This window comes from Balaenoptera ricei, chromosome 16 (assembly GCF_028023285.1).
Source record: "Balaenoptera ricei isolate mBalRic1 chromosome 16, mBalRic1.hap2, whole genome shotgun sequence".
NCBI classification, from domain to species: Eukaryota; Metazoa; Chordata; class Mammalia; order Artiodactyla; family Balaenopteridae; genus Balaenoptera; species Balaenoptera ricei.
In genome coordinates, this window is record NC_082654.1 from 111,612,585 (window position 1) to 111,639,770 (window position 27,186).

The 27,186-nt window shown below is 52.0% G+C and overlaps 1 protein-coding gene across 2 annotated transcripts in view; it reads left to right on the top strand.

The window, feature by feature from the left end:
- Nucleotides 1–271: 271 nt before the first annotated feature.
- Nucleotides 272–27,186, top strand: part of GPR137B (G protein-coupled receptor 137B) — a 47,473-nt gene continuing 20,558 nt past the window's right edge. The window contains exons 1-2 of one of the 2 annotated variants that reach the window (XM_059899933.1): nt 272–865; nt 20,862–20,911. In XM_059899933.1, coding sequence (XP_059755916.1) covers nt 497–865; nt 20,862–20,911 — 419 coding nt within the window. In that variant the 5' untranslated portion in view covers nt 272–496. The remainder of the gene's footprint in view (nt 866–20,861; nt 20,912–27,186) is intronic. The other variant, XR_009497957.1, reaches the window with a different exon arrangement.

Genomic DNA, 27,186 nt, shown 5'->3' on the forward strand with positions numbered 1-27,186 from the left:
GGCTCAGGGGGCGTCGGGGGGCCGAGCGGCGCGGGGGCGCGCGGCAGGGGGCGGGGCTCCGGGGGGCGTGCGGCGCGGGGCAGGGGGCGGGGTGGGGGCGTGCGGCGCAGGGGCCGCGCAGGGCAGGGGGCGGGGCGGGGCGGGGGCGCGCGGTAGGGGCGGGGCTCCGGGGGGCGTGCGGCGCGGGGCAGTGGGAGACGTGGAGGCGCGCGGCGCGGCGCGGGGGGCGGGACTCCTAGGGGCGCGCGGTGCACAGCCCGGGCGCGCGGGGCTGGCGGGCGCGCGGGGGCGGCGGGCGCGGCGCTGCCAATCGCAGACAAAAGGCCGCCCCAGTGAATCATGTGGTGCCGGGGGAGGAAGTGCGGCTTATTTTCTTTCCTCCAGTCGCCGGGCTCGGGGTGGAGCGCGATGCTCGGAGACCCCCGCGGGGGCGGCGGCGGCCGCGAGCCCTGATGAAGCCCGAGCGCCCCGGCCGTGCCGTAGCGCCCCCGGCCCGATGGAGGCCCCGCCGTGGGACCCCCTGCGCAACGACTCGCTGCCGCCCACGCTGACCCCGGCCGTACCCCCCTACGTGAAGCTCGGCCTCACTATCGTCTACACCGTGTTCTATTCGCTGCTGTTCTTGTTCATCTACGTGCAGCTCTGGCTGGTGCTGCGCTACCGCCACAAGCGGCTCAGCTACCAGAGCGTCTTCCTCTTCCTCTGCCTCTTCTGGGCCTCCCTGCGGACGGTTCTCTTCTCCTTCTACTTCAAAGACTTCGTGGCGGCCAATGCGCTCAGCCCCTTCGTCTTCTGGCTGCTCTACTGCTTCCCCGTGTGCCTCCAGTTCTTCACCCTCACGCTGATGAACTTGTATTTCACGCAGGTGAGTCGCGGGAGGCCGCCCCCGCAGGCGGGAGGCACCTGGAGGGCGCTCACCTGGAGGGGGCGATGGCAGCCGCCGGGGCGGGTCACAGAGCCACCGGCCTGAGAGGGTCCGGGGAAGAAGCATTGGTTCTGGGGTGGTCCGAGCCCTGTCCTACCTGCAGGCCTTTGTCCCAGGTAACGCCCTCCCATTCCCAAGGGAGGCGAAGGAGCAGGGACAGGAAAGTGAGGGCTGGAGGCCACCCGCAGCCTCTGCCCTCAGCTCAGCATCAGCCAGTGGGTATGGTCCTCCGTGCGCGGGGAGCAGCATCTCCGTGCACGCAGGAGAATCGAACTGATGGGAGGTGTGCCCCCCAGGGACACTCGAACCCTGGAGTTTTCCCTCTATCCCCTCATCCCAAAGGATGTAACCCCCAGCCCGGAAAGATCACCTGCACGTTGGCCTCCAGGTTGGGGCCAGACACTGGCTTTGCGAGGCAGGGTGGGACTGCCCTGGTTTGGATGGGATGTTCTGAGCCTCCAGAGTGGGAGCCCTGCTGAAGTGCAGCTTGCTAACTCATTCTACAGGATTGCTAAACAGCAGTCGCGGCAACACCCAGCTCCTGAGCTGATGCGGCGGGAGGTCAGGGTTGCCGAGAAAAAGCCGTAAAAGTTTGCTGGGGCCCTTTTACAGGCACACGGGAGTCGTTTTATGAGGCAGATTGTTAATAAGCTAATGGGAGAACGTGCGAATTGACTTGGCTGCTGTGACGGTTGGCTTAATGAAGTACAGTAATTGGAAAGTACTTTGCAAATACTGTGTAAAGCATTGCATAAAGGTGTAATAGCACAATACCGTCGTCATCATCATCATCATCTCTGCTTCTCATTAGCTTTCCAAGCACTAAAATGTCCATTTTCACTAGGACCCTGCCCAGGGGGAAGGCACCAACCACGTCACCTGGTAAGGGGAATTTAAGAGCTGTAGCTTAGGTAGAGGCTTTGTGCCAGCAAGCATTCCATTCCTTTTAATAGTGTCCTTATTTATTAAAAGAAAATGCTGTTGATTTTTAAAAAAAAAAAAAAAGGAAGAAAAGAAAAGTTAGAAAACGGATTGCCCTGGTGTAGTGGGAGCCCCTGACGGAAAATTTGGAGGAAATACCTTTGGCTAAAAACTAACATATGTACTCTTTAGTAGCTATTATAATCTTATCAAAAGGGATCTATACTCAAAGCCTTCTCCTCGGTCCAGTGTATCAGCATATTTTCCAGTCCACAAGTAATGTGTATCATCTGTCCAAACACAACTTTTAAACCCGAAAACCAGTTCAGGCAGTCAGCTACATTGCAGACACTCCGGCTTGTTCATTGGATGGAAAGGGCTGATTGCAGCAAGATACGTAAGTCAGGTAGGTTGATGTTCGTTCAAGAACTGTGACGATGATCTGATTGCATATTGAGATCTTTATTCTGGTCCCTTTCTGAGAAAAAAAGGACAGCGTAGAGCACTGCCATGGCTCTCTGGCACTCGCGTGCAAATTCTGCACTCAGAGCTGGATGAGGGGCAGGGCTTCACATTTTCTGCACCATCTGCTGGCTGGGGAGTAAATGCTGAGCGAGGGAAAGAGTGACCAGGCCGACAGCCTTGCAAGCCAAGAGGCCGCAAGCCACCACTCTAGCTTCTTTGTAACTGTCAGGACTTGTTTTCTTTATATCTCCAGGGTGGCTGGCAGGGGAAAGTGGTACTAACTGGTGGCATCTCAGACCCTGGCAGAGAAGCCATTCTCTGGCTTCCTGGCAAATACTCTGATACTTCTGGGGTGTTATAAAGGGGTCGCCCTTTGACTCCCCGCTCAGACGCCCCTCTCCCCTCTCCCCCCTGCCACATGCCTTCTCTTAGGCAGGGTTCTCAACCACTGGAATGGCCGGGGGACCTTTAAGGATTACTGCGGCCTGGGCCCCCTCTTAGAACACATAAATCCGATTTCGGAGGGTGGCGAGTAGTGGCTAACAATGAAGAAGCATGTGCTATGTGCTAGGCACGGTTCTAAGCGGTTTGTCTTATTTATTCTTCCCAACAACCCTCTGAAGGAAATACGGATGGTGTCCCCATTTCTCAGAGGGGGGTCAGGGAGGTTGTATGACTCACTCAAGGTCACACGACCAATGAGCCCTGGAGCCAGGAGTCCCCCCCCCCCCCCCCCCCCCGCCGCCGCGTCCAGACCAGGCTGTACAGCAGAGGCTCCGAGGCCAAGGCTGCCAGCTTCTGGGCCAGGGCAGCCCTGCACGAGGCAGGTCTGTCTGCAGAGCTGGGGTGGAGGGTCTGGGCGGGGTGTGTGTGGGGGAAGGCAGGGTGGGGGGAGTTGGGGGAAGGGCCGGGGGGGGGTGAGTTCAGCGGCGCCTGGGCAGCCGTCTCCCCCAGCTGTTCTCTCTCCTAATTTGGGGTCTGGCCCTCAGACTCCTGGGGTTCCTGGGTGTGACCGAATGCGGCGGGCTCAGCTGCCCCCTGGTTCAGCCTTGTCTTGAGCCCTGGGACAGATTCCTGCCACTACAGGCTGGTTTGAGGAAGGAAAAGGAGAAGTGAGGCCTCTTGGTGGGGAAGAGGTGGTGTGATTAATGGACACTGACGCAGGAGCCAGCACCTACCACGCCTTAGAGCGCGGCAGGGAAGCTGCAGGGGGGTTACTGTGGGCGCCTGGGGCTCGTGGTGGGCCAGCAAAGGCCTGTGAATCCGGGCAGCGCTGGGAGTGGAAGGAGCAGGGACCCTGTGGGCAGAGCTGGGTCGGCCCCTCACGTGTCTCCCAGGGCCAGTTACCCACCTGCTGCAGGACAAGGGCAGCCCTAGTGCTCTCCCCAGGGTTGGAGCAGGTTAAAGGAGGTGCCGTCTGTGCTGCGTCCTTCGGCCCCTCCTCTCCCTCAGTTAAGGTGCTCTTTCTGCATCATCTCCTAATCGTCGGAGCCCAGGCTCTGGCCAAACCACAGTCCTGAACGTCAGGCCCCAGCACTGGCTCGGCCCGTTATCAGCCCACTGTGTCACTGAAATAATTTTTCCCACCAACCTGCAACTTTTATGTTTGTCAAATGGCAGTGACCCTGGGCCTCCCGTTGCGGGGAGGATGGAGGTCACCAGTTCCTCACAGCTGTAGCTCCCCACGCTGAGAGTCGAAGGGACTGGGGGGTCCGCCCTTCATTCTGCAGATGAGGCAGCCGAGGCCTCGAAGATTCTGGTGACTTGTGCTGGGTCCCCCAGCCAGGCACGCAGAGCCGGGAAGAGTGCTTGCTGCACACAACACCCCGCAACTCAGAACGCAGCCTGGTCCTCGTCTCTGCTGACCGGGAACGAGGAGGCAGCTGAAGAGCTAATCCAGGGACCCTGTCTCCACCCCACCAGGAAAAGGGAGGTGGTGACCTCAGGCATAAGTGGATCTCGCTGTGGCTCTTGGCAGTCAATTTAATCAAGAAATGTTTACCGAATCTGTTGTGTGCCAGGCCCTAATCTAGGAGTTGTGAAGAGGGAAGCTTCTAGGCCTCTTGATGATTATGAAGAAGTAAGAAGCTTAGGAACACACAAGGCAAGCCTTTGCTGGTCCCCAAGTACCTTATTTCAAAGCTAGGAGCACACAGTCGCACAGGGGCCGGGAATCCTCACCTCTGCACCATACCGTGGCTGCCCGGCCCCTGGCAACGGCTCCTTGTGGTCACTCAGTGGACTCCCAGCCGCCAGAGCTCTGTGTGTGTGTGTGTGTGTGCACACACGCAGGACCAGGAGAAGTTTCTTTATTAGCGTTCAGTCTACCATCTACCACCAGCACTCCCCAGGAAGTCACTTCCTAATTTTACTTCTAAAAACTGCCCCCCAAGAAGAAGCTTTCCAATTTTACAGCCCGATTTCCCAAGATCGGTCCTCGAAGCACTACTTCTTTGTTCTCTCTGTCCTCCACTCTTGTGGCTTCAGTGCCAAAGGGCTCGCATGCCAACATCAGGGGAACCAAATTTCCTTCACGGCCTCCACACTCGTGGGAACAGCCTCTTCTCAGCATATCTGAGCTCCAGCCCATTGCCCAGGAAGCCGCGAATTCTCAACAGCAGAGGCTGAGCTGAGAACGGTCAGCGTTGTCCCTGTGTTGTCCCTGTGCCGTGAACCCAGACCTGTGGCTCCCATTCCCACTGGAGCCTGGGTCTGGTCCCACACACCCTCACGCCTATAGGTTTTTGCTGCGTCCTTTTGCTCCCCTGCCTTTCCCTGGGTCAGACGAGCGGGGACTCGCAGGGAGGCAGAAAGAGAGCGTCATCCTAAGGCCCTTTTCATTGCTCGGGTGGGTCGTGTGCGGCAGTGCCCTTCCCGCCAGAGGGCTGTGATGTGCCCCCATCTGCCAGCCCCCAGAGACGTCAGCTCGGAGGTGCCGGCTGGAGCAGTGAGGGGTGGGCTGATTGGAGAAGAGCACTGATGAAATTGATGCCACTCATCCGAATGACATCCCTAAGAGTGTCAGGTTTTTGGAAACATCATAGTGTGTGATCCCAGGATCTGTTTTCATCCACTGATTCCTGATCGCCTTGCAGTTCCAGGGAGAGGAGAGAAGCCTCTTCCCTGTTATGGGTCTGGCAGGTCGGTTATCTCAGGACGGAAATGGCCTCAGCACACAGGTGACCATACCTGGCACGTAGGCACCCCCGGAGGTCCGCAGAGGCTTGTAAATATTTTACTTTTGATTCATCCTGTGGCTAAAGTTTAGAGCCTGTTAACCTCTGAGGACAGAGGAGGTCCGAGTGGTTTTACTCTGAGTGGGTTATTTCCTCAAACTTGGGCGTGGAGGACGCAGGAAAGGAAGTCCAGACGGTGCCCGAGTCAGTATTTTAAGCCTTGTGCGTCGCGTATGGTCTCTGTTGCATATTGTTTTTTCTTTTTTAGACATCTCTTTAAAAAGATAAAAACGATTCTTAGCTCACAGGCCATACGGTAACAGGCTACAGGATGAACTTGGTCCTCGGCACAAGGTTAGGACAAAGCCGGCGTGTGTCACCAAGCTCCCATCCCACCTTGCTGTTATTTTTACTGTGACAGGTCCTTCGGGCACATTGGAAACAGGCCGTGGCTTCTCAGCTTGTGGTTAAAGAGTGTCGTTCACTCAGCGAACAGATCTCATCAATCACCTGCACACAGGTGTCTGGGCTCAGAGACAGTAAGCTGAAATTTGTGCCCTGAGGGGCCACAGACTATAGGGAAAGACAGACAGATGGAGGCGGCAGTGCCGGGGGCCACATGCCACCCACAGCACCCGGGGGAGGCGGGACCTGTCCCGGCCGGCGGGGCGCGGGGGAGCTGGGGAGACACAGACGAGGGGCCTTGGGCTGGACGTCTTGTGATGTCACCCGCTCCCCCCCTTTAAGACACACCTGTCAGGCTACGTAGTGTGTAAAGCACAGGGTAAACGTCTGCACACGCTGCTCTCCTCGCTCCCCAGACCTAAGAGCCGTCAGAGGTCATGTTGCCCATCAGGCCATGTGACGGTCTGTTGGTTGTGTGTGACCGGGGGCAGACAGGGAGGGACGTGGGCCGAATGTGAGCCCGGCTGGCTCCTGTGGGCCCAGCCCCGGCGGGACCACAGCCCTGTCCTGATGAGACGGCATCAGTGTCCACACAGAGGTCCTGGTCCTCCCAGCTTTCAGTTGCACAGTCTACGGACGTGAACTTGGAGACACATTTCACTCACTTGACAAGTCTGTTCTTAAAATTGGGGTGAACGTCACATCCCGTAAAATTAACCATTTTAATATGTATGACTTAGTGGCATTTAGTACATTCACATTATTATGCAACGATCACCTCTGTTCAGTTCCAGAACATTTTCATCACTCCAAAAAGACCCTCCACGCCCATTAAGCAGTCAGTCCCTTTTCCCCCCTCACCCCAGTCCCTGGTGAACGCCGATCTGCTTTCTGTGGATTGGTCTGTTCTGGATACTTCACATCAAAGGAATCATACACTTAAGTGGCCTTTCGTGTCTGGCTTCTTTCACTTAGCATGATGTTTTCGAGGCTCATCCGTGTCGTAGGGTGTGTCACTAGCTCATTCGTTTTTAAGGCTGGCTGATGTTCCATCACAAGTGTGTTCCACAGTTCGCTTACCCACTCATCTGCAGAGGGACACTAAGGTTGCTTCAGCACGAGCTTCTGAGTGCCTGTTATTCCCTGGAGGCTGTGCAGATAGGGTGAAGGTCACACGTAGTTCCTGCTTTCAGGGAACTTAGCGTTGAACAGGGAGAAGAAGAGACCACGTAAATTCCGTCTCCATGGTGCCAGTGGCCCATGTGACTTAGTGACAGTCCTTACTGTGGTGACACCAGGTGCGAGATGTTTCTGATAGAAGATTGGGGGCTTAATTCACTCCGTCATCTCTGTAATTCTCCCTCTAGGACACACGCTTTAAACAGAACCAATGGCTTTGCTACTATTTAAGTGTAAGTCAAATCCTTTTCGCCCTGCTTTGTTCACGGCAGCCTCTTGGGGTCCAGGCCACCACCAGGATGGAAAAGTGAAGCTGGGGGAGGGCTGGCCCCGACCCTTGGGGCCATGCGGAGCGGTGTCACCCCTCCCACGACAGACTTGGTGGCATATGTTGCTTCCTCTTGGGTCCTCCCTGCTCTGGGTGGGACATTCTCAGTTCCCTTCATTGCTTCTGATGGGATGTGGGTTTGTCCCTCACCGTCCTGGTCATTATCCCAGGTGTCTCCATCCAGTGTCCTTCAGTGAGCTGGGGGCAGCACAGCAGCAGACCCACGTCTCGCTCCCCGAGAGCAGTTTCTGTCACCACGTTCCTTCCCCTGGAGGAGGTACTGCCGGCAGTCCTCTTGGACAGGATACAGGAGCAGTCTCTGACCTTGTCTGAGTCTGTTTGGCTGCTACAATGAAACACGACAGACTGGACAGCTTCAACACCAGGAGTTTCTTTTTCCTTTTCTTTTCTTTCTTTCTTTTTTTTTTTTTTTTTAACAATCCATTGCTTTCTTTTCTTTCTTTAAAAAAATTTTATTTTATATTGGAGTATAGTTGATTTACAGTGTTGTTAGTTTCAGGTGTGCAGCAGAGTGATTCAGTTATGCATATACATATATCTGTTCTTTTTCAAATTCTTTTCACATTTAAGATTATTACAGGATATTGAGTCCCCTGTGCTATACAGTAGGTCCTTGTTGGTTATCTGTTTTATCTATAGTGGTGTGTATATGTCAGTCCCAAACTCCTAATTTATCCCCGCCTCCACCTCTCCCCTTTGGTAACCATAAGTTTGTTTTCTATGCCTGTGAGTCTGTTTCTGTTTTGTAAATAAGTTCTTCTGTATCATTTTTTTTAGATTTCACATATGAGTGATATCATATTTGTCTTTCTCTGTCTGACTGACTTTCCTTAGTATGATAATCTCTGGGTCCATCCATGTTGCTGCAAATTGGCATTATTTCATTCTTTTTTATGGCTGAGTACTATTCCATTGTATATATGTACTACATCTTCTTTATCCATTCACCTGTTGATGGACATTCAGGTTGCTTCCATGTCTTGGCTATTGTAAATAGTGCTGCTATGAACATTGGGGTGTGTGTACATTTTCAAATTATAGTTTTCTCTGGATATATGCCCAGGAGTGGGATTGCTGGATTGTGTGGTAGCTCTATTTTGAGTTTTTTAAGGAACCTCCATACTGTTCTCCATAGTGGCTGTACCAGTTTACATTCCCACCAACAGTGCAGGAGGGTTCCCTTTTCTCCACACCCTCTCCAGCATTTATTGTTTGTAGACTTTTTGATGATGGCCGTTCTGACTAACACTAGACACTTCGCTCTCTCTGGAGGCTGGTCGCCTGAGGGCAGTGTGTCAGTAGGGTCGGGCTCTGGCGAGGGCCTCTTCCTGCTTGCAGACAGCCGGCTTCCCTTCGCGTCCTCACGTGGTAGGGAACAGAGGGAGGCTCCTTGGGGTCCCTTTGATAAGAGCACCAATCCCACCCACGAGGACTCCACCCTCTTGACCCTAAGTGCTCAGAGGCCTGACCTCCTAATACCATCACAGTGGGGGTTAGGATTTCAACATGTGAATTTGGGGCGGACACAAACATGTAGCTCATAAAAGATACCACACTGCTCCCAGCAAGGGCAAGAGTTCCAGGAAACCTCAGAATTGTCCTTCCTTCCGAGACAGAAAGTTATTTTCTGGAGGGAAAAAAACCCCTGAGGCATCTTCACTACCTATTCTGTAGTACGTACATCATTTGCCGAGAGGATTGGGGTCCAGTGGCGAGCCGTGGCCCAATGCTGCAGCCACACGAAAGCCTGAAGCCCTGGGGCCCGGCTGGCTGGTAACCCAGCTAAGCTTCCTAGGTGGAGAAATGTATCTTCCGTGCTATGGTGTGTTACCTTATTTAAGCCCGTTTAGAACAGTTATGGGCAGGGCCCTGGCAGGTAAACTGTGAACTGCCATCGTGGCAGGAGCAGTTCAGAAACATCATACCGATCGTGGTACCTCGTGTGGCCACAGCCCTTCCCATTCATGAGCCCGCAGAGGGAGACGCCCGCCAGGGAGGCTGATGGGCGTTGTTCACCTCCACCTGCACCAGTGAGGTGACCCGGGCTGCCCTGGAGGCGGCTGAGCTCACGTCCCTCCCCTCCTCCCCTACAAGTCAGGCCCACCCCCACTTAGAAGCAAGGCTTTAGCGATCCCTGTGGCGCTGGGATCCCTCTGGGAACTTCGTGTCATAGTTTTAAAAGCAGAAGTCACCGTGATAAACATTTGTACTGACGCTCTTATCTTTTTTTTTTTTTTAATATATATTTTTTAAATTTTATAGCTACTTTATTTATTTATTTATTTATTTTTGGCTGTGTTGGGTCTTCGGTTCGTGCGAGGGCTTTCTCTAGTTGCGGCAAGCGGGGGCCACTCTTCATCGCGGTGCGGGGACCGCTCTTCATCGCGGTGCGCGGGCCTTTCACTATCGCGGCCCCTCCCGTTGCGGGGCACAGGCTCCAGACGGGCAGGCTCAGTAGTTGTGGCTCACGGGCCCAGCTGCTCCGCGGCATGTGGGATCTTCCCAGACCGGGGCTCGAACCCGTGTCCCCTGCATTAGCAGGCAGACTCTCAACCACTGCGCCACCAGGGAAGCCCCCTGACGCTCTTATCTTACAGGGGGACCCTGAGGCCCAGGAGCGGAAAGAGAGTTTATCAGGGGTGAGCAAAAAAGCAGGTTCAGGGAATTCCCTGGTGGTCCAGTGGTTAGGGCTTGGCGCTTTCACTGCCGTGGGCCTGGATTCAATCCCTGGTCGGGGAACTAAGATCCCATCAGCCAAGCGCGGCCAAAAAAAAAAAAAAAAAGGTTCATGGCAGCCTGGCCAGCTGCGCGCCCCTGAACCCAGACGCTCGGGTAGCAAGAGATGACACAGGAAAAATCAGGGCGCCTGAAGGCCAGCGTTCAGTGTGTCGTCAGGTGACCTTGAGGGCCTTTGGACAGGCACGCCCTCCAGGGTGCTGCTGCCCGTCGTGGGTGGTACCTGTGGGCCTGACTTGACCAGTGTGGAGCCGAGAGCCTGCGGGGTGGCCGGGCATGTGTCGGTGATGTTGGATGGAGCTGCAGTTCAGTTGATAGGGACACGGAGGCTCTGGTGAACCGCTGGGGGGTGGAGGAGAGAGGGGCTTGGCTGGACCCCTGGGAACTGGAGCAGGAGAGGAGCCTTCAGGAAGGGACGGGGCAGGTGGAGACGCCTGTATCCCGTGAGACCTCATCCCTTCATCATTTGCAAAGGGGTCCTGAGACTACAGGGCAGAGAAGTGTGAGGCTGAGCTCCTGCCTTTGTGGGGCTCCCAGGCTGACTGTGGGGATAGGACACACACACACACACACACACGCCCCTGAGGAGGGCTCTCCGGTGCTGGCTCAGCTGGACAGGACAGGACAGGGCAGCAGAGCTCTCAGGAGAGCGGGAGAAGGCTGAGGGTGCTTCCAGGGAGTTCTGGGCTTTACAGGAGTTCAGAGGAGAGGCAGAATCATTGTTGGTCCCGAGATCACATATGAAAGCAGCTCGCCTAAGTGCTGGGGGTCCTCTGTCCCAACGGTCAGCGTGAGGCCAGGCAGTGAGTAGGACTCGCTCCTTGAACCACGCACTTGCCAAGTTCAAAGACAGGAGATGACAGGCTGAAGACCTGACCTTGGGAGCCGGTCACCTCCCTGGGGGCCTGTCACACCTGCCCAGGTGGGGACACAGAGCATGCCTTGGCTCCAGGCTGCTGCCCCCAGAATGACTTGGCATGGAGAGCGTACTCCTTTTTCTTTCATGGGGTTCCGTGGCTTTTTTTGAGGAAATTTTATTTTTCACTGAAGCATAGTTGATTCACAGTGTTGTGTTAGTTTCAGGTGTCCAGCCAAGTGATTCAGTTATACATATCCATAAATCTGTTCTCTTTCAGCTTCCTTTCCCTTATAGGGAGTAGAGTTCCCTGAGCTGTACAGTAGGTCCTTGTTGGTTATCTATTTTATGTATTCTTTGGCTTTAAAAACAGGGCCAGTGTCTGCAGACATAGAGACATCGCCCCGCCCTTGCTGTCTTAGAGAGTTGACCTTGCTCTTCTTCAGGGATTGCTGTGCAAAGGGAGACATCCTGCATTTGAGTTCAGCGGGCTCCAAAAATTAAAAAACTGCAGGTCGAGTCACCCTGCTCTGGTGAATGAGGATGCTTAGCATGTGGAAACAGACTAATGACTGCCACCCAGGGAGACCAGGGCCTCAGGGTTTGCATAATTTCCCCAATACATCAGGAAGTGGCCAACACAGAGGGATCACAAACGCAAATCGTGAATGTGTCAGTGGTTCCTAACCTTCTTGAGTATGAAAGTTCCTTTTATGGTCAAGAGAGCATTTATGATCACAGTTTAGTAGCTGTGCATTTAGAATCGTGGTTTGAGAGCATTTGCAGGGACTGGTAGTAATAATATAGCAGCAGCGGGGGCAGCAAACACATAAACGCTGAGATAGTGTCTGGTAGGTGGCAGGCATTTGGCTGAGTGCTCTATCTGTGGTAATTCACCTAATCTTCACAAAAACTGATGAGATGGGCACTGTTATTAGTCTCATTTTACAGATGAGGTACTTGAAGCACAGAGAGGTTAGGTAACTTTTCTAAAGTCACACAGCTGATTATTGGTGGAGCCAAGATTCAAGCCCAGGGGAGCCAGCTCCGGAGTCCACACTCTTTTTTTTTTTTTTTTCAAGTTTTTATCATATATGCATATACATACATACATACATACATTTATTTATTTATTTATGCCTGCATGCATGCACGCATAACCCGCCCAGCATGGGTTGCAGGATTTTAGTTTCCCGACCAGGGATCGAACCAGGGCCATGGCAGTGAGCTGAGTCCTAACCACTGGACCGCCAGGGAATTCCCCAGAGTCCACACTCTTAACCATCTTTAGGCGTCTCTCTGCTGGTGATGGACACACAGCTGTGACCTGCAGACGGTGGAATACCCAGCCTTAGTGAGAACGCATGAATGAGAGCCAAGTGTCTCAGCATCGATACATTGCAAATACCTCGTGACAGGTGAACAGACAAGTTGCAGAAGGGTATGGAAGGCATTGACTCAAACAAAGTGAGAAACCATGCAAGATGGGACTATATATTGTTTATCCTCGTAAAAGTAGAAGCCTGCTGGCTATCAGAACACCAAAGTCAGGTGGCTGTTCCCTCTGCGGAGGAGGGAGGGATCAGAACCAAGGAGAGAGACGCTGGGGGCTTCAATGGTGTCTTTTTATTTATTAGAAATAAAATGAACTGGAGCAAACAGGGCAGTGTCAAAGGTGACTGAACTGCATGGTGGGTAGTGAATTTTGGTTACTTTATTTCTTTGTGTATACTGTGACATAGTTTATAGTAAAGTTTAAACCTACTATAAAAGTGTAACATTTTCAAACGAATTTGCATACATACATTTAAAAATAGTATGTGAGAGAGGGAGGGGGAGGAGGCAGAGATTGGTTTAGACATGGGTCTGTGCTTGGTGCACACAGAGTTACAGACCCTCTTGGTTACTGTGAGGGTCTCCAGGGGCCTCAGCCCCCGGGCGGGACCACAGACAGAGGACCAGGTGTGCAGCCTGGGCCTGGGGTCTGGAGCCTGTTCAGGATGGGAGGGTTGTGAAGTGTCCACCTGCCTGTTCGCTTCTAAGGGGGCAGCACTTCAGGAAGAGGTGGCACCAAAGCGGAGACTCGGCGACACGGGTCGTGCTCTGGGGCGGGTGGGGATGGGTGTGGAATTTATAAAGCAAAATGGCCACATAGAGAAATTGTGAATAAAGTGCAGGTCTGGAGGCATAGCGCTTCATTGAGCTGTCACGGACGCTGCCTCTGGGGACAGAAGAGGTTACTTTTGTTTAGTTTCGCCGAATGCACAAGGGTCACTGTCATCCCCACACGGAAGAGCCTGGGGTGTTTCTGCCAGAAGCAGCCAGCGTGCTTGTGCTTCGTTAGGAGAAATGACTGTAAAGCAGCAAAGGCCAGCTGGGGTTGGTAGGAGGGAAAAACAGGCAGGCAGGACTTCAAAGGGTGGGAACAGAATGGGTGAGCCGTTCAGGGGCTGTGATTTATGAGGGGAGGGAGGCCGAGGGCAGCAGCTGCTTTTAGAACCTTTGTACTTCTGTCACGCGTGTACGTCATAGGCGGCTCTCTGGGCCCTCCTGCGTCATCCGGGAGGTGGCGGGAAGGGCCTGGGGTTGCCCAGAGGGCACAGAGCCCCACAGGTGGGGAGTGTGGGCGAGGTGGGAGGGGGGCTGGGAACAGAGGAGGGCTCTCCCCACCCCAGCCTCCCTCCCTGGGGCCAGCTTGGGGGTGGGGACGTCCCCCCACTTCCCCAAACCGGAATTAAACCTTCAGAAAGTCACCTGGCTTTCCTGTCCTGGGCGTCAGTTCTAGGTAGGACTCCGCAAGGCCGTGGAAGTGATGCTGAGACCAGACAGGAATGGGTGAGGGGAGCAGGCTTTAGTCCCACAACAGGATGGGAGTTTCCATGGAAACTGCTGCTCTGCTCCTCTCTCTTGGCCGCACCCCTGCCTCCCGCCTCTCCCTCCCTCTGCTCTGCCATCCCGGTGGGTCCCGGGGCCCAGGCTCCTGATCTTAAACCAGGTCCTAGTGCCCTTGAATAATCTCTCTCTCATTTCACAAACACATTTTTAAAGAGTAGCTGATGCTCTAGAATAGACGCCCCGCTCCCACTTCCTCCTGCCTCCCCCCACTTCCCCTCCAGGCCCCTCCCCATCTGCCCAGCTCCCCACGGTTATCCTGTCCTACTTCTGAGCAGCATCTGACACCCTGATGGTCCCTCACCCAGACCTCTCTCTCCTCCTTTGCCCGCCTACGTGCCACCCGCACCCCCGGGCCAGCTCCTTGCCTGCTGTTCTGCTCCTTTATGTTGATTGAGACCAGTTCACACTCTGTACTGTTCTCCATTTAAAGCTCTACATCCACAGACTTGCCCAACCATCACCACCATCAATTTCAGAACATTTTTTTTTTTGAAGTATAATTGATTTATATGGTTGTGTTCATTTCTGTCATACAGCACAGTGATTTCAGTTATACATATATACACATTCTTTTTCATATTCTTTTCCATTATGGTTTATCACAGGATATTGAATATAGTTCCCGTGCTGTACAGTAAGACCTTGTTGTTTATCCATCCTATAGATAATAGTTTGCATCTGCTAACCCCAAACTCCCACTCCATCCCTCCCTCACCCTCACCCCCCCCTTGGCAACCACAGGTCTGTTCTCTATGTCTGTGAGTCTGTTTCTGGGTTATAAAAGTTGAGAACATTTTTTTGTCACCCCCAGAAGAAACCCTGGAACCCTTAGCAGTCACCCACACTTCTCCCCAACACCCCAGACCCAGACAACTGCTAAGCTACATTCTGTCTTTGATTTGCCTGTAAACATACACCTCTGTTTTCACCTTCTTTCTGAACCCCTAGTCCAAGCCCTTTGTCTCTGGTCCCCACCCCTGTCCCCCTCTAAAAGCACAGCTCTGATTTCAGATTGTGTGGATTGTCCTGAAAGCCTTCTGATTCTCTTACAGGGAAGTGCATGTGCCTTACCTGACTTCAGGCTGCTGCCTGGACTTGTACCCCAGCCTAGCCTGCTGCCCACCTGGCCCACCCCAGGGTGTCCAGGTTCCCCTCAGGCTGTCTCACCTCCTCACACCTCACACCCCCCTCACACCATGTCTGTATCTGGTTGTAGTTTCTGGAAGTCAGGGACCAGCGTTTCCTTATTTTCACAATTCTCAATTCCAGGTCTGGTGCTCAGTGTCAGTTGACCCATCACAAATACCACCAGTCTGAATGTGGGGAGAATTTGAATTTTTGTCTGGCCTCACTTGTCCCCCAGCCGCTCACAGGTCCCTCCCATCTGGTAGGTCTGGTTCTGCAGGGAGCAGGCGGAGCCCGCACCGACAGTAGCGGTGGCTGTAAAATATGAAGGAGTAATTCATGCTTGTCTGCCTCCCCCTCAGGAGCCCTGCCCTCCTCCCAGCCGGTCCGTGGGAGCCAGCGCAGACTCCAGGAGATGGGCAGCGCGATAAGAGAGCAGGAGTCAGCCCCGGAGGGTTAGCTCCACTTCTGGGCACTAATCAATCTTTAATGAATTTCCTTGGAACACAGACAGGAGTGGGGGAGGGGTGAGTAGGAGAGTTTAGAATTTTTTTTTTTTTGAAAACTTGGTCCAGACATTTATGTACTTTCTTTAATGAGGGCAAAAATGACGCTGCAATTAAATGTATACTGTGTCAGTTTAAAATCCCAGGAATTTAAATACAACTTTAAGCAACTTAGGTTTAAGGATTAACTTGAAGGACAGGGCAGAGTTTCTAAGCACAACTTGCAAAGGCCCAGGTGAATTCAAGACATAAGCAGTTGACCCTTGAACAACATGGGTCCACTTAGATGTGGATTTTTTTTCCACAGTGGATACTACAGAACTACATGATCTGCGGTTGGTTGAATCTGTGGATACAGGGAAGCCGCCTTTATGCTGAAGGCCCATGATAAATTCTACTTGGATTTTCACCTGCATGGAGGGTCAGGGAGGAGCCCCTGACCCCCTCGTCGTTCAAGGGTCAACCGTAATTGCCACAAATTGTAAAGAGTGGACAGAGCTTTTACAAATCACGGTTGAGGCTTTTATTTTGATGTCATTATCTGTCACCCTGGCTTTCAGCTTAGAGAAGATCGAATGGTTTATTTCACGTCAGACTGTCCCCTTACCTGATGATGACTTTTCTCCTCCAGGCTACGATGTGGACTTAATGAGGATCTAAGTTTTGTGGGGTTTCCCCATCTTTTACAGGATGGGGCTTTGGGTTCCTTTTGGGGTAGAATGCTTGACCTGGGGAACCCCTCGTGCTCAGTGCCTTGCTTGATTGGTGTTCATGGGGGTGAAGGCTGAGTATGATTTTAAAGTTGTCATTTTTTCTTGTTGTTGTGATTATTATTATTGCTATTATTAAGGCTGCAGTGAACATTCCACCTGTGCTTAGCACCTTAAGGGCAGTGTCTCCCAAACTCTGTTCCCTGGAACACTCATTAGGAACACCTTCAGTGGCCAAATAAGTTTGGAAAATTGCTGCATACCTTGCATTTCCCTTGAAGATTTACAACATAGAATAATTAGCCTTTTAAAGGCTCTGGGAATTTTTGCAGGGAAAAGCTGGGTAGCCTAGCAGTTTCTAAATTTGTTTGCTGACCTAACACCTATTTCCAGTCACCTTTATGAATTCCCAGTTCTGTGGGCGCACCTTGAGAAACCCAGCCTCAGAGTCAGTTCTTACAAGGAGAATTATGGGGGCAAAGCATGTGATTGTTTATAAAGCTCAAGTCCTGGACCAGATACTTGATAGTCATGGCTGGGAACCCTGACCTTCGCTGTGTTCCAGGAAGGGGCTTCTGGGGTCCAGGCTGGCCTCCCACCCCTGCCTCCTTTCAGTTCATCGTCCATCTGGCATGTGCATTCGGGGCTGCAGGGACCGTGGGAAGTAAAGAAACGTCTCTTATTTCATTTATGGAGGAGGATGGTGCCACAGTTGGGCTATGCTTCCACTTGGGAGGGTTCACTGCTTCTGCAGCTCTTGGCTGGGGGTGTGAATCTGCAGATCCCGGGCCCTGGAGACCCAGCGCTGGCCGAGTGGTGGCAGTGAGCTGGGTGCCCCGTGGGTCACGGGTCGACCCTGATCCGTGCCTGTGCTCTCGTGCCGTCCTGGTGGGACCAGGAGCCGCCTGGGTGAGACGAGGCAGGATGTGGCCGAGGAGCAGGAAGAGTTGATGTGCCCGTCACGCGGCCGAGCCCCCGACCTGCAGATCAGCCCCCGGTGCCCAGACCACCTGAGCCCATGGCCTTTCTGGGTTGCATCTCCTCTTGTCATTTTCCCAGTGCAGGTTTTCCCTCACCAGTAGGGACCATAACCCTGTTGAAGGCAGAACGGGTCAAATTTTTCTTGCATCCGTGACAGCACTTTGCACCGAGCTGAGTCCATAGCACGGGACCACCTGTGGGTGGCTTCTGGGAGCCCAGCGATGGCCCTGGCGTATGAGAGTCAACTGAGTTACCTGCCACCGAGTAAGCCCCACAAGGGTGGCGAAATATTAAAACGATATTTGTATATTTCGTCGACAAGTTCAAACACTTTTTAAAAAATACTGTAGTTTCAGTATCATATGATATCACTTATGTGTGGAATCTAAAAAAATGGTACAATTTAACTTATTTACAAAACAGAAATAGACCACAGACATAGAAAACAAACTTATGGTTACTGAAGGGGAAAGGGGGGGATCAATTAGGAGTTTGGGATTAACACATACAAGCTACTATATGTAAAATAGATAAACAACAAGGACCTACTTACTGTATAGCACAGGGAACTATATTCACATCTTGTAATAACCTATAATGGAAAAGAATCTGGAAAAGAATATATATATGCATGTATATATATACACACACGTGTGTGTATGTATAACTTAATCCCTTTGCTGTACACCTGAAACTAACACAACATTGTAAATTAGCTATACTTCAATTTAAACATGGTTAAAAAATACCGTAGTTTCATCTCCTCACTTTGATATCTGTGAAGAATTCTCTCTTTTTTTTTTTATATTTATTTTTGGCTGCGCTGGGTCTTCGTTGCTGTGCGCGGGCTTCTCATTGCGGTGACTTCTCTTGTTGCGGAGCACGGGCTTCAGTAGTTGCGGCACGCAGGCTCAGTAGTTGTGGCGCACGGGCTTAGTTGCTCCGCGGCATGTGGGATCTTCCCGGACCAGGGCTCGAACCCGTGTCCCTGCATTGGCAGGCGGATTCTTAACCACTGTGCCACCAGGGAAGCCCCAGGAATTCTCTTGATTATTTAAAAGCAAGATCCTCAAGGTACTGTGTGTCATAAGAGCATTTTTCTGAGAGCGTTGTTATAGGTTGCATGAATCAGTATTATTCAGTATTATCAGTAACAGAACTTTGGAGTGATGTATTAATCTATGTCTTATTCCTAAGGGAGGTTGTTTTATAACTTTTCTCCTTCTCATGGACTGCAGAGAAATACCAAAGGTGATGTGACTTGCCTAAAATCCCACGGGAGCTTGTCAGAGAAAGCTGAGCTCGGGGCCCCTTTGACGTAAGGGCAGTGTACTCACGCCATCTCTTTGTGTTTTTACCAGGTACTTTATTTGCGGTGTGAACCCCTACTTCCTACCTCCTTCCCAAAAGGATTTAGGACAGAGACAAAACTCATGTCACAAACAAAATAATTCCTCCATAAGTTTGGAATGCTCCCCTGTGAAGCTCTGAAAATGTGTTTTTAAAAAGCGGGGCGTGGGTTTGCTCGTTGTAAAGTCTGTAGGAATGTCTGCGGTTCCCCTCTCGCCCAGATGTTGATTCTGAGGATTAGAGTCCTCAGTTGGTGGCACGTTGTTGTAAGTTTGAGGCAGGCGTGAGCGTGAACGTCGTGGGGTGCTGTCCGTGGACTTGGAGCGTCCCCTGATATCTGTTCTTGGCACTGTACCTGGATTCTTGCGGTGTCATCTCATTGCTGTGAACAACTGTTTCAGTGTGTTTGAAATGAATGATTGCAAAGCTACTCAAGAATATTAGGTCAGGCAGTTTCATCTCTTTCGTATTTCCTACGAGGCGGTCTTTGTGCTAGCCAAACCCGAATCCGAATCACTCGCTCGGGGTGGGCAGTCTATTAAAATGCAGATCCCTGGGCCCCAGCCCAGACCCATCAGCTTGGCACCTCGGAGGGTGGGGCTCTGGGATTTGCATCTTTAGCAGGTTCCCTGGGTGATTCCTATGCACGGATAAGTCTGAGAATTACTACTGAGGGTCCTCAGAAGAGTGTCTTTGAAAAGGTTCCCGGGGGAATGACTGCTTCTATTGCATGCGTTTTGTGGGAATCGGCCCCTAGGGTCACTTGGAGGCTCGCTGCCCCTCGTGACATCTGTCTGCGTCTGCAGACACGGCAGGGCACTTGGATCCACTGAAGGCTTTCCCAGCGTTATGTTCGCATAACCCTCCAGCAGACTGATTTCTCACTGCTCGCTCCTCAGACAGGAGGGCGACAGTATGGACCCCCCCGTGAGCCCCCGGGGGTTCCAGGGCTGCCTGTCCCCTCCTCCCCTGTCGCCAGGACCGTGCCCTTACTCCCCACCCTGTTTTCCCCTTGTCCTTCTCTCCTTACCGCTCAGGCAGGGTTTCTCCCCCTTAGACAGGCGTTTGGGGGGGGGGGGGCTGAGTAAATCCCAAGGGAAGTACCAAGGGCCCGGAGGGCTGAGGAGAGGGGAACGGCGCATGGCGGAGGACGGTGGGTTCCCAGAGGGACATCGCAGCCCTCAGGGCCAGCAGGAGGAAAGGCGGGGTGCCCAGGGCATGTTTGGGAGCTCCGTGCAGAGGGAGAGCCAGATGCAAGGAGTGCAGGTCGTCTGACCCTCGCCGTCCACAGCAGGAGCATCTCTGAAAAACTGTCCTCACTCCTCTCCCCTTCCACACCCTTCCTTTCCTTCTCCCCGTGCTGCCGCCACCGCGCGCGAACACCGGGGGCCGCCACGCGCGAACACCGGGGGTCGGGAGAGCAAGGGTACGGGCCCCTGCCCTGCTGCTCCACTGCGCCCCGAGCCAGAGCCTGACCGGTGAGCGCCCTCGGGGCTCCCGCGAGCACACACCCGCACCGTGGGAAGAGCCGCGGGTCTCGTGGGGCTGGAGCCTGAGCTGACACTGCTTTCCGTCTCCCCTTCGCCTTCTCACAGGCTCTGCCAGGCCAGCCTCTGCCCCCCGCGTGGGCCTGTTAACAGACTGTGCAGGCTGCGAAACTCTGGGGAAATTCCAACAGGCAGCATGTCATCGAGGTTGACACTCCTGTAGTCCAGCGGGCTGCAGAGTTTGAGGCCTGAGTCAATGGACACATGTACATTCAAACCACATTCTTTTGGTGCCAGTGAAAGTCCTAATAAAGTGTGAGAGTGAACTGTTTATCTCTGGGGGAAGTATGGGCTCAAATACAAAATTTTTTTTTTTTTTGGCCACACTGTGCAGCATGTGGGATCTTAGTTCCCCTACCAGGGATTGAACCCACGCCCCCTGCATTGGAAGCACGGAGTCTTAACCACTGGACCGCCAGGGAAGTCCCTCAAATATAAATCTTAAAATAAGGGACGTACCGGCTAGTGGTAGACCAGTAATACCTTAAAAAAACAAAACATTTTAACCATTTGTAAGTACCTTTCCTTTCAAATTTCAAATTAAATTTAAATTGTATGCACAGCCTAAACAATGTTTAGCTTCACAAACTTTCTCACAAAGCAGATGTCTCAATCTCAGAGGCCGTGCCTCAGCGCCCAGGCACCAAGGGAATGGGGAGTTCTAAGCAATGATATCAGTTTGTCAGTGTCAGCAGACTGTGTACCCAACTTGCCGTGTTTTTTTTGTCATTGCAGGTGATTTTTAAAGCCAAGTCAAAATACTCTCCAGAATTACTCAAATACCGGTAAGTTCACCCTCCCCCCCTCCCCTGGGACATATCTCTGTGTGACAGCAGGTGACCTCGAGGTTTGCACACATCACTCCTCTGTGAGCTGCCCGAAACCGGCCTGCTTGCTGGGTGTCGCGTTCACTGCTCACTGAATCACCGTTTAGCAGGCCTTGCAGCATATTGGCCTTGATTAGAAGAAACAAGAGTCCGGTAGGGGCTTCCCTGGCGGCCCAGTGGTTAAGACTCCCAGCTTCCACTGCAGGGGGCGTGGGTTGGATCCGTGGTCGGGGAACTATAAGATCCCACATGCCGTGTGGCATGGCCAAAAAAAAAGAAAAAAGAAACAAGAGTCTGTTACCTTTCCTAACCAGGGAGAACGGAGAGGGGAATTAAGTCTAAGTCGCGCACGCTGCGTCTAAACCTTTCCGAGGCACTTGCGAGGTCAAGGGCCTCAGCAGAAGGAAGGCAAGCTCCCTAAAGATGCCCGCGTGGCCAGACATCCCCCTCCCTACCCTCTGGGTGCAGGTGCAGCTCTGGTAGAGCCTTGTCCCCGAGGCCCTGCCCCCTCCCCCTGGTGGCCTGACCCCCAGTCCCTGCCTGCCGACTGCTGGCAGGCTCTGTTTCTGGAACTCACCAGCGAGGCCCATGCAGGGCTGAGCAGGAGAGACTTGTAATCTGGAAGGGGAGGCTTTCAATCACATGCCGAATTGATGGCAGGAGGTAGATATACATGTTTTTCCTGGGGGGGCGGGGTGGGTCCATCGCTTTCCCCAAGCTTTCAGAGAGGCCTATTGACTTCCCAGCAGCAAAGAACCTCAGTGGCTTCAAGAATAGTCAGCCTTGGGGGACTTCCCTGGTGGTCTAGTAGTTAGGACTTCGCCTTCCAATGCAGGGGGTGTGGGTTCGCTCCCTGGTTGGGGAGCTGGGATCCCACATGCCTCATGTCAAAAGACCAAAACATAAAACAGGAGCAATATTGTAACAAATTCAATAAAGACTTAAAAAAAAAAAAAAGAATGGTCAGCCTTGAGATGTAGAGAACAAATGTATAGATACCAAGGTGGGAAAGCAGGGGGTGGGGGGGTGGTGGTGGGATGAATTGGGAGATTGGGATTGACATGTATACACTAATGTGTATAAAATAGAGAACTAATAAGAACCTGCTATATAGAAAAAAACATAAAACAAAATTCAAGAATGGTCAGCCTTGGGCAGAGGGGGAAGGGAGACAAGGTGTTCAGAAGGTGTGAGATGGGCACCGCATGAGTCAGGGTGTCCTGATGTCCCTGCCTGGGAGAGCTCGGCTGCCTGGGTAAACATTTCTGGAAAGGTGGCTTTGGCCACTTACCTTCTAGAGTCAAAATGAAATTTTAGTTATTTTGTTACTTTACAAACATGTAAAAATGTATACATATTTTATTTAAACATATATCATCTTAAATTTACAAAGACTTTTATTTAAAATTCTGAAAGTGTATGTTTTGATCCTCCTTTTGTATCCCAGGAAGCTGAAGTTCAGAAAGTTAGGCGATAGTACATGGGCCAAGATACAAGTGAGGAGACTTGTGTGCTGTGTGTTTGTTTTTGTTTTTCATCTGATCTTGCTGTTTCCCTTCAATGCTTTTTAAAAACATTTTACTTATTTATTTTTGGCTGCGTTGGGTTCTCATTGCTGCACGTGGGCTTTCTCTAGTTGCGGCGAGCAGGGGCTACTCTTCATTGCAGTGCGCGGGCTTCTCATTGCGGTGACTTCTCTTGTTGCGGAGCACGGGCTCTAGGCGTGCGGGCTTCAGTAGTTGTGGCACGTGGGCTCAGTAGTTGTAGCTCGCGGGCTGTAGAGCACAGGCTCAGTAGTTGTGGCTCACGGGCTTAGTTGCTCCGCGGCATGTGGGATCTTCCCAGACCAGGGCTCGAACCTGCGTCCCCTGCATTGGCAGGCAGATTCTTAACCACTGTGCCACCAGGGAAGCCCTTCACTGCTTTCTAAAAAAAATTTTATTGAGGTATATTTGATTTACGATGTGTTAATTTCTGCTGTACAGCAAAGTGACTCCGTTATACATATACACATTCTTTTTCATATTCATCTCCATTATGGTTTATCACAGGATATTGAAAATAGTTCCTTGTGCTGTACAGTAGGACCTTGTTGTTTATCTGTTCTGTATATAATAGCTCGCATCTGCTAGTCCCAAACTCCCAACCCATCCCTCCCCCACCCCACCTTGACAATCACAAGTCTGTTCTCTGTGTCTGTCCCTTCACTACTTTTGAGGAGTTCAGTTCATGTTTCTGCCAGACTATTTGGGACTTCAGAGTCTACCATGGAATGATGTTGCTTCTAAGAAGCACAGTTTAAAGTAGCAATAGTTTACAGTCAGCCCTCCGTATCCACAGATTCCGCACCTGCAGATCTGGAGGGTGGGAGGGGGCTGACAGTCCCTTATGTGACATGTACTACACTATTCTCTGTAATGGACTTGAGCATCCTTGGATTTTGGTATTGGCTGGTGATCCTGGAAGCTGTCCCTTGCAGATACCGAGGGACAGCTGTATTAGGAAAACTTGGGAACATGCAGGAGGAGGAACATTAGAAGTTAAGCTTGCACGTGGGCCTCAATGGAGGCTGTTTGGAACGTGAGTCGACTTGGACAGAGGCAGTGGCTCGAGACAAGCGCTTTTTTTAAAAAAAATATTTCAAGGATTATTTTCACAGATGATTATCATACAGTATTACAATGTATTATGTGCAAAATTCCATTCAAAAAATCATTTACAAAAGGAAGTACAACACAGTATGTGTTGAGGGTTCTAGATGTACAGCAAAAGCTTAAAAAGGGACAAGGTACAAAGCCAACCAAATTAGATGACTATGCATCTTTACACAGTACAATAACATGTTTTTGTAACTACCTGTGTTACGTTGATACGAGACCCTCATCCTCTGTGCAAACTGCCCCCCGCCCAAGGAGGTTTCGTAAAACAGAAATTTAACTTCACCACACATTCTACAACACAGGTGGGCTTTTTGGTGCATTTGCAAACTCCTTTCCAAATGGCATTTATTTAACTCAATGAAACTCACATTACGTGGTTTCTGCCCAAAATAATTTGATGCTGTTAGTTTTGATTTATGCGGAAAAGGAAAAAAAAAAAAGCATTGTTCTTATGTTTTTTTCCTCGTGGGGTTTTCAAAATTGCTTCCGAAAGCAAATAACATGGGACAGATTCTGCAAATCTCACTGCATGTTCACAGTATTTTCAGCATAGGTGGTTCCTTCTATCTCCTTTTCCCATCTTCCTTCAAGGAGCCTGAAGCAGCAGACTCCACCCCTTAGTCCTCTGTTGGAGTCTGTATCTCCCTCTCGACCTCTCTCTACATTCATTTCTTTCCTGATCCTCAGCATCACGTGGTGAAAACACAAAACAACACGATACCACTGAGCGTGAATAAGGTAATAACAGTACGTCGGATTTCCAAAGGCATTCTGTGGCCAGTGTCAGTAATACATGGCTGTAAGAAACCCAGCAGTCTCTCCCCACAAAGTTGCCCAAACATCCGGTTACAGAAGAGAGACTTTTAAAACGCAGTACTCTCAAATCCAGCAAGAGACTTCTTTTTGCATATTAAATGTTAAAATCACATGCATAATTATAGAACACCTTAAAGTTCCAAAAATATTTTAAAAACCAATCCTGACAGTTTACCTGCAACTGCTATAAAAATTTCTATGAAATATATAAAAACACAGAGGCTCTTCATTAAGAAAAGAAGGAAGGAAGGAAGGGAGGGAGGGAGGAATGGATGGAGACACTCACTGAACTGAGAGGTCCTTCATGCACCGCATCGGACAGTCTTCTCAAAAGCCTGCTGTTGAACTCAGGAGCTTGTACCTTAAATGTTTATTTAGTACATATACATACACGTGAGCCAACCTAGAACCTGGCTGGGGGTAGGCAGCAAATGATCTCGGGACACCTGAACCATCAGATGCAATTCTCCAGCTCCGGAGGATGGATCCTACTGTTTCATGAACCTCAGCTACCCTGCTTGGGCGTCGTGGCTACAGGTGCCCTTGGCCACGTTGGCCTGTGGATGGCTCCGTCACTGAACCGAGCGGTCCCCAAGGAGGTGACTGCTTTTCAAGCACAGGCACGTGGAAGCCAGAGGCCAGGTTCCTAACTCCCCTCTTCGGATGCACCACTGGGAAGCCTCACGTGTCTCCTGGGAGGCGGTGAGCTCTTCTTCCCCGTACTCCTCGGGGTCGGCCCCCTGGAACTTCTCGGCACAGAGCTGACACACGTCCTCCGTGGTGACATCAGGCCTCAGGAGGAGGGTCTTTCCCGCGCGGCCACTGTTGACATCTTGGAATGCAGGCCGGAGGTAATTCTGAGCGTCGTCCACTAAGGGGATGGTCCGGTTGGTGAGACAGGCGCTTTTGAACGTGGTCGTATGGGAGCTGTAACTGAGGCCGGAGGAGGGAACATATTTCCCGAGGAAGAGGGTGCAGGGCAGGAGCCATAGGTGCTGTCACCCCGGGGGAAGACGAGGGGGAGGAGGGACCAGGGGCCTCCAGGGACAGGCTCAGGCGGGGGAAGGATGGGGCGAGGGTCACGCCTTTGAGGTCAGTGAGTAGGTGGTGGGAGGACTCGAGGCCACAGGGGCACCTGCAGAGGAGGTGATGGGGCAGGAGGTGACGCCTTTTTCTAGAAGTTGCTCTTGACGAGGGTGAGGTTTCGCTGCTCCCTGGGTGATGTCAGAGGAGAAGCTCAGGGTTCCTTGAATTCTCACGGCGGCTCTTTGAGGCAGGAAGGGAGGGTCAGCTCCGTTTTACAGAGGAGGACACGGCAGCCCCGAGCGGCTGAGGACCCGCCTGGTGTCGTGGCTCTGTGACCCAAGTGCTCTGGGTCACGCCCAGCAGATGAGAGCAGAGCTGGGGAGGGTATAGGGGGGACGGAGGCTCGGAGGCTGTCGTGTGACCATTCAAGACAGAGAGGGTGGCCGGGGCCACACACCAGCAGTGTGTCTGGGTGGGGAGCTGGGCCTGGTTGGCTTTTGCTTTCCCTGTCCCCAGTGTCCTCTAGGGCTCCTGTATTATTTATTGTAGTAAAGAAAGAGTAGTAAGAATTTATATCCACCATAGTATTTAAAACAATACCCAGGAGGAGTCCTCTGGAAAAGCTGAATGTCCAGATTGTGCTTTTTCCAGAGGCTTATCGCCGTCACGTGGATACAAAGTGTGCACACACACCACCAAGGGGCCAGGAACAGTAGGGCTGATTCCAGAGGGTTCTGGATGTTTCCAAATTGTGTTCTTCACAAAAGCACAGCAGATAATAATAAAACAATAAAAAAAATAGGGCTTTCGAGGAACCAGAATGCAGATTTTTGGTGACTCCCAATTGGTCCTGCCTTTGTCTCTCTCTCTGTGCCCCTGATTTCCCCCATCACCGTGAGAACGTGGTACAGAGCAGATGAGGTGGATTGCAAGGGCCTGGACCAGTGATCACGTCCTATAAAAGAACCTGTCCTTGGCAACTAATTCACGTGCATCCCCCCCGCCCCAAACCTGTTTCTGCGTGAAAAGCTTTGAATGCGTGACTATATGTGAAGATGGATCTCTGAGCCTTAACAGAGCTGCCCACCGCCAGCCTCACGCGGCACAACTCCAGGGGCGAGGGTCACGCTGGACCTTGCCCTGGGCCGGTGGGTGGCAGCTCTCACCACCCCTGTGCACATCTCATCTCCTTTAATGGCATCACCCTGTGTCCATCCCCACGGCCCCCCGTCCCCCTGCCTCTGGCATGCCTCCCTGCTCAGCTCCCCAGGGCCGTTGTCTCTGCTGACTGCAGGCTCTTCACCCCTTCCCTGCTCTGCCAGCCCGTCTTTCTCAAAGACAAAGATGGCCACGTCGGTCACTCCTTTGCTTATCAACCTCGAGTGTTCCCCGGCTGTCCTGCCCACCCCCTCCGGTCTCTCTCCCACCCCCATCTGTGTCCCCTGCAGGGCTGGTGCTCAGTCCTACAAACACTCTTCAGCCCAAACCAAGCATACTCTTTCCTGCATTTCTGACTTTGTACCGATCATACTCTCTCTTCCATGTGCTTTGTCCATCCCTCCAGTATCTTCCCAGCCACCCTGAGCAGGGGACCCGAGCCACCTCTTCTCCATCTTGTTACCTCAGCCCACCAGCCCAGAGCTCCGGTGGGAAGAACCCACAGTTCTTTCTCTCTAACTTTGAAAGAGACAATCCCTCAAGTTTAGATTGTTTCCACAAGAAGGGGGAGGA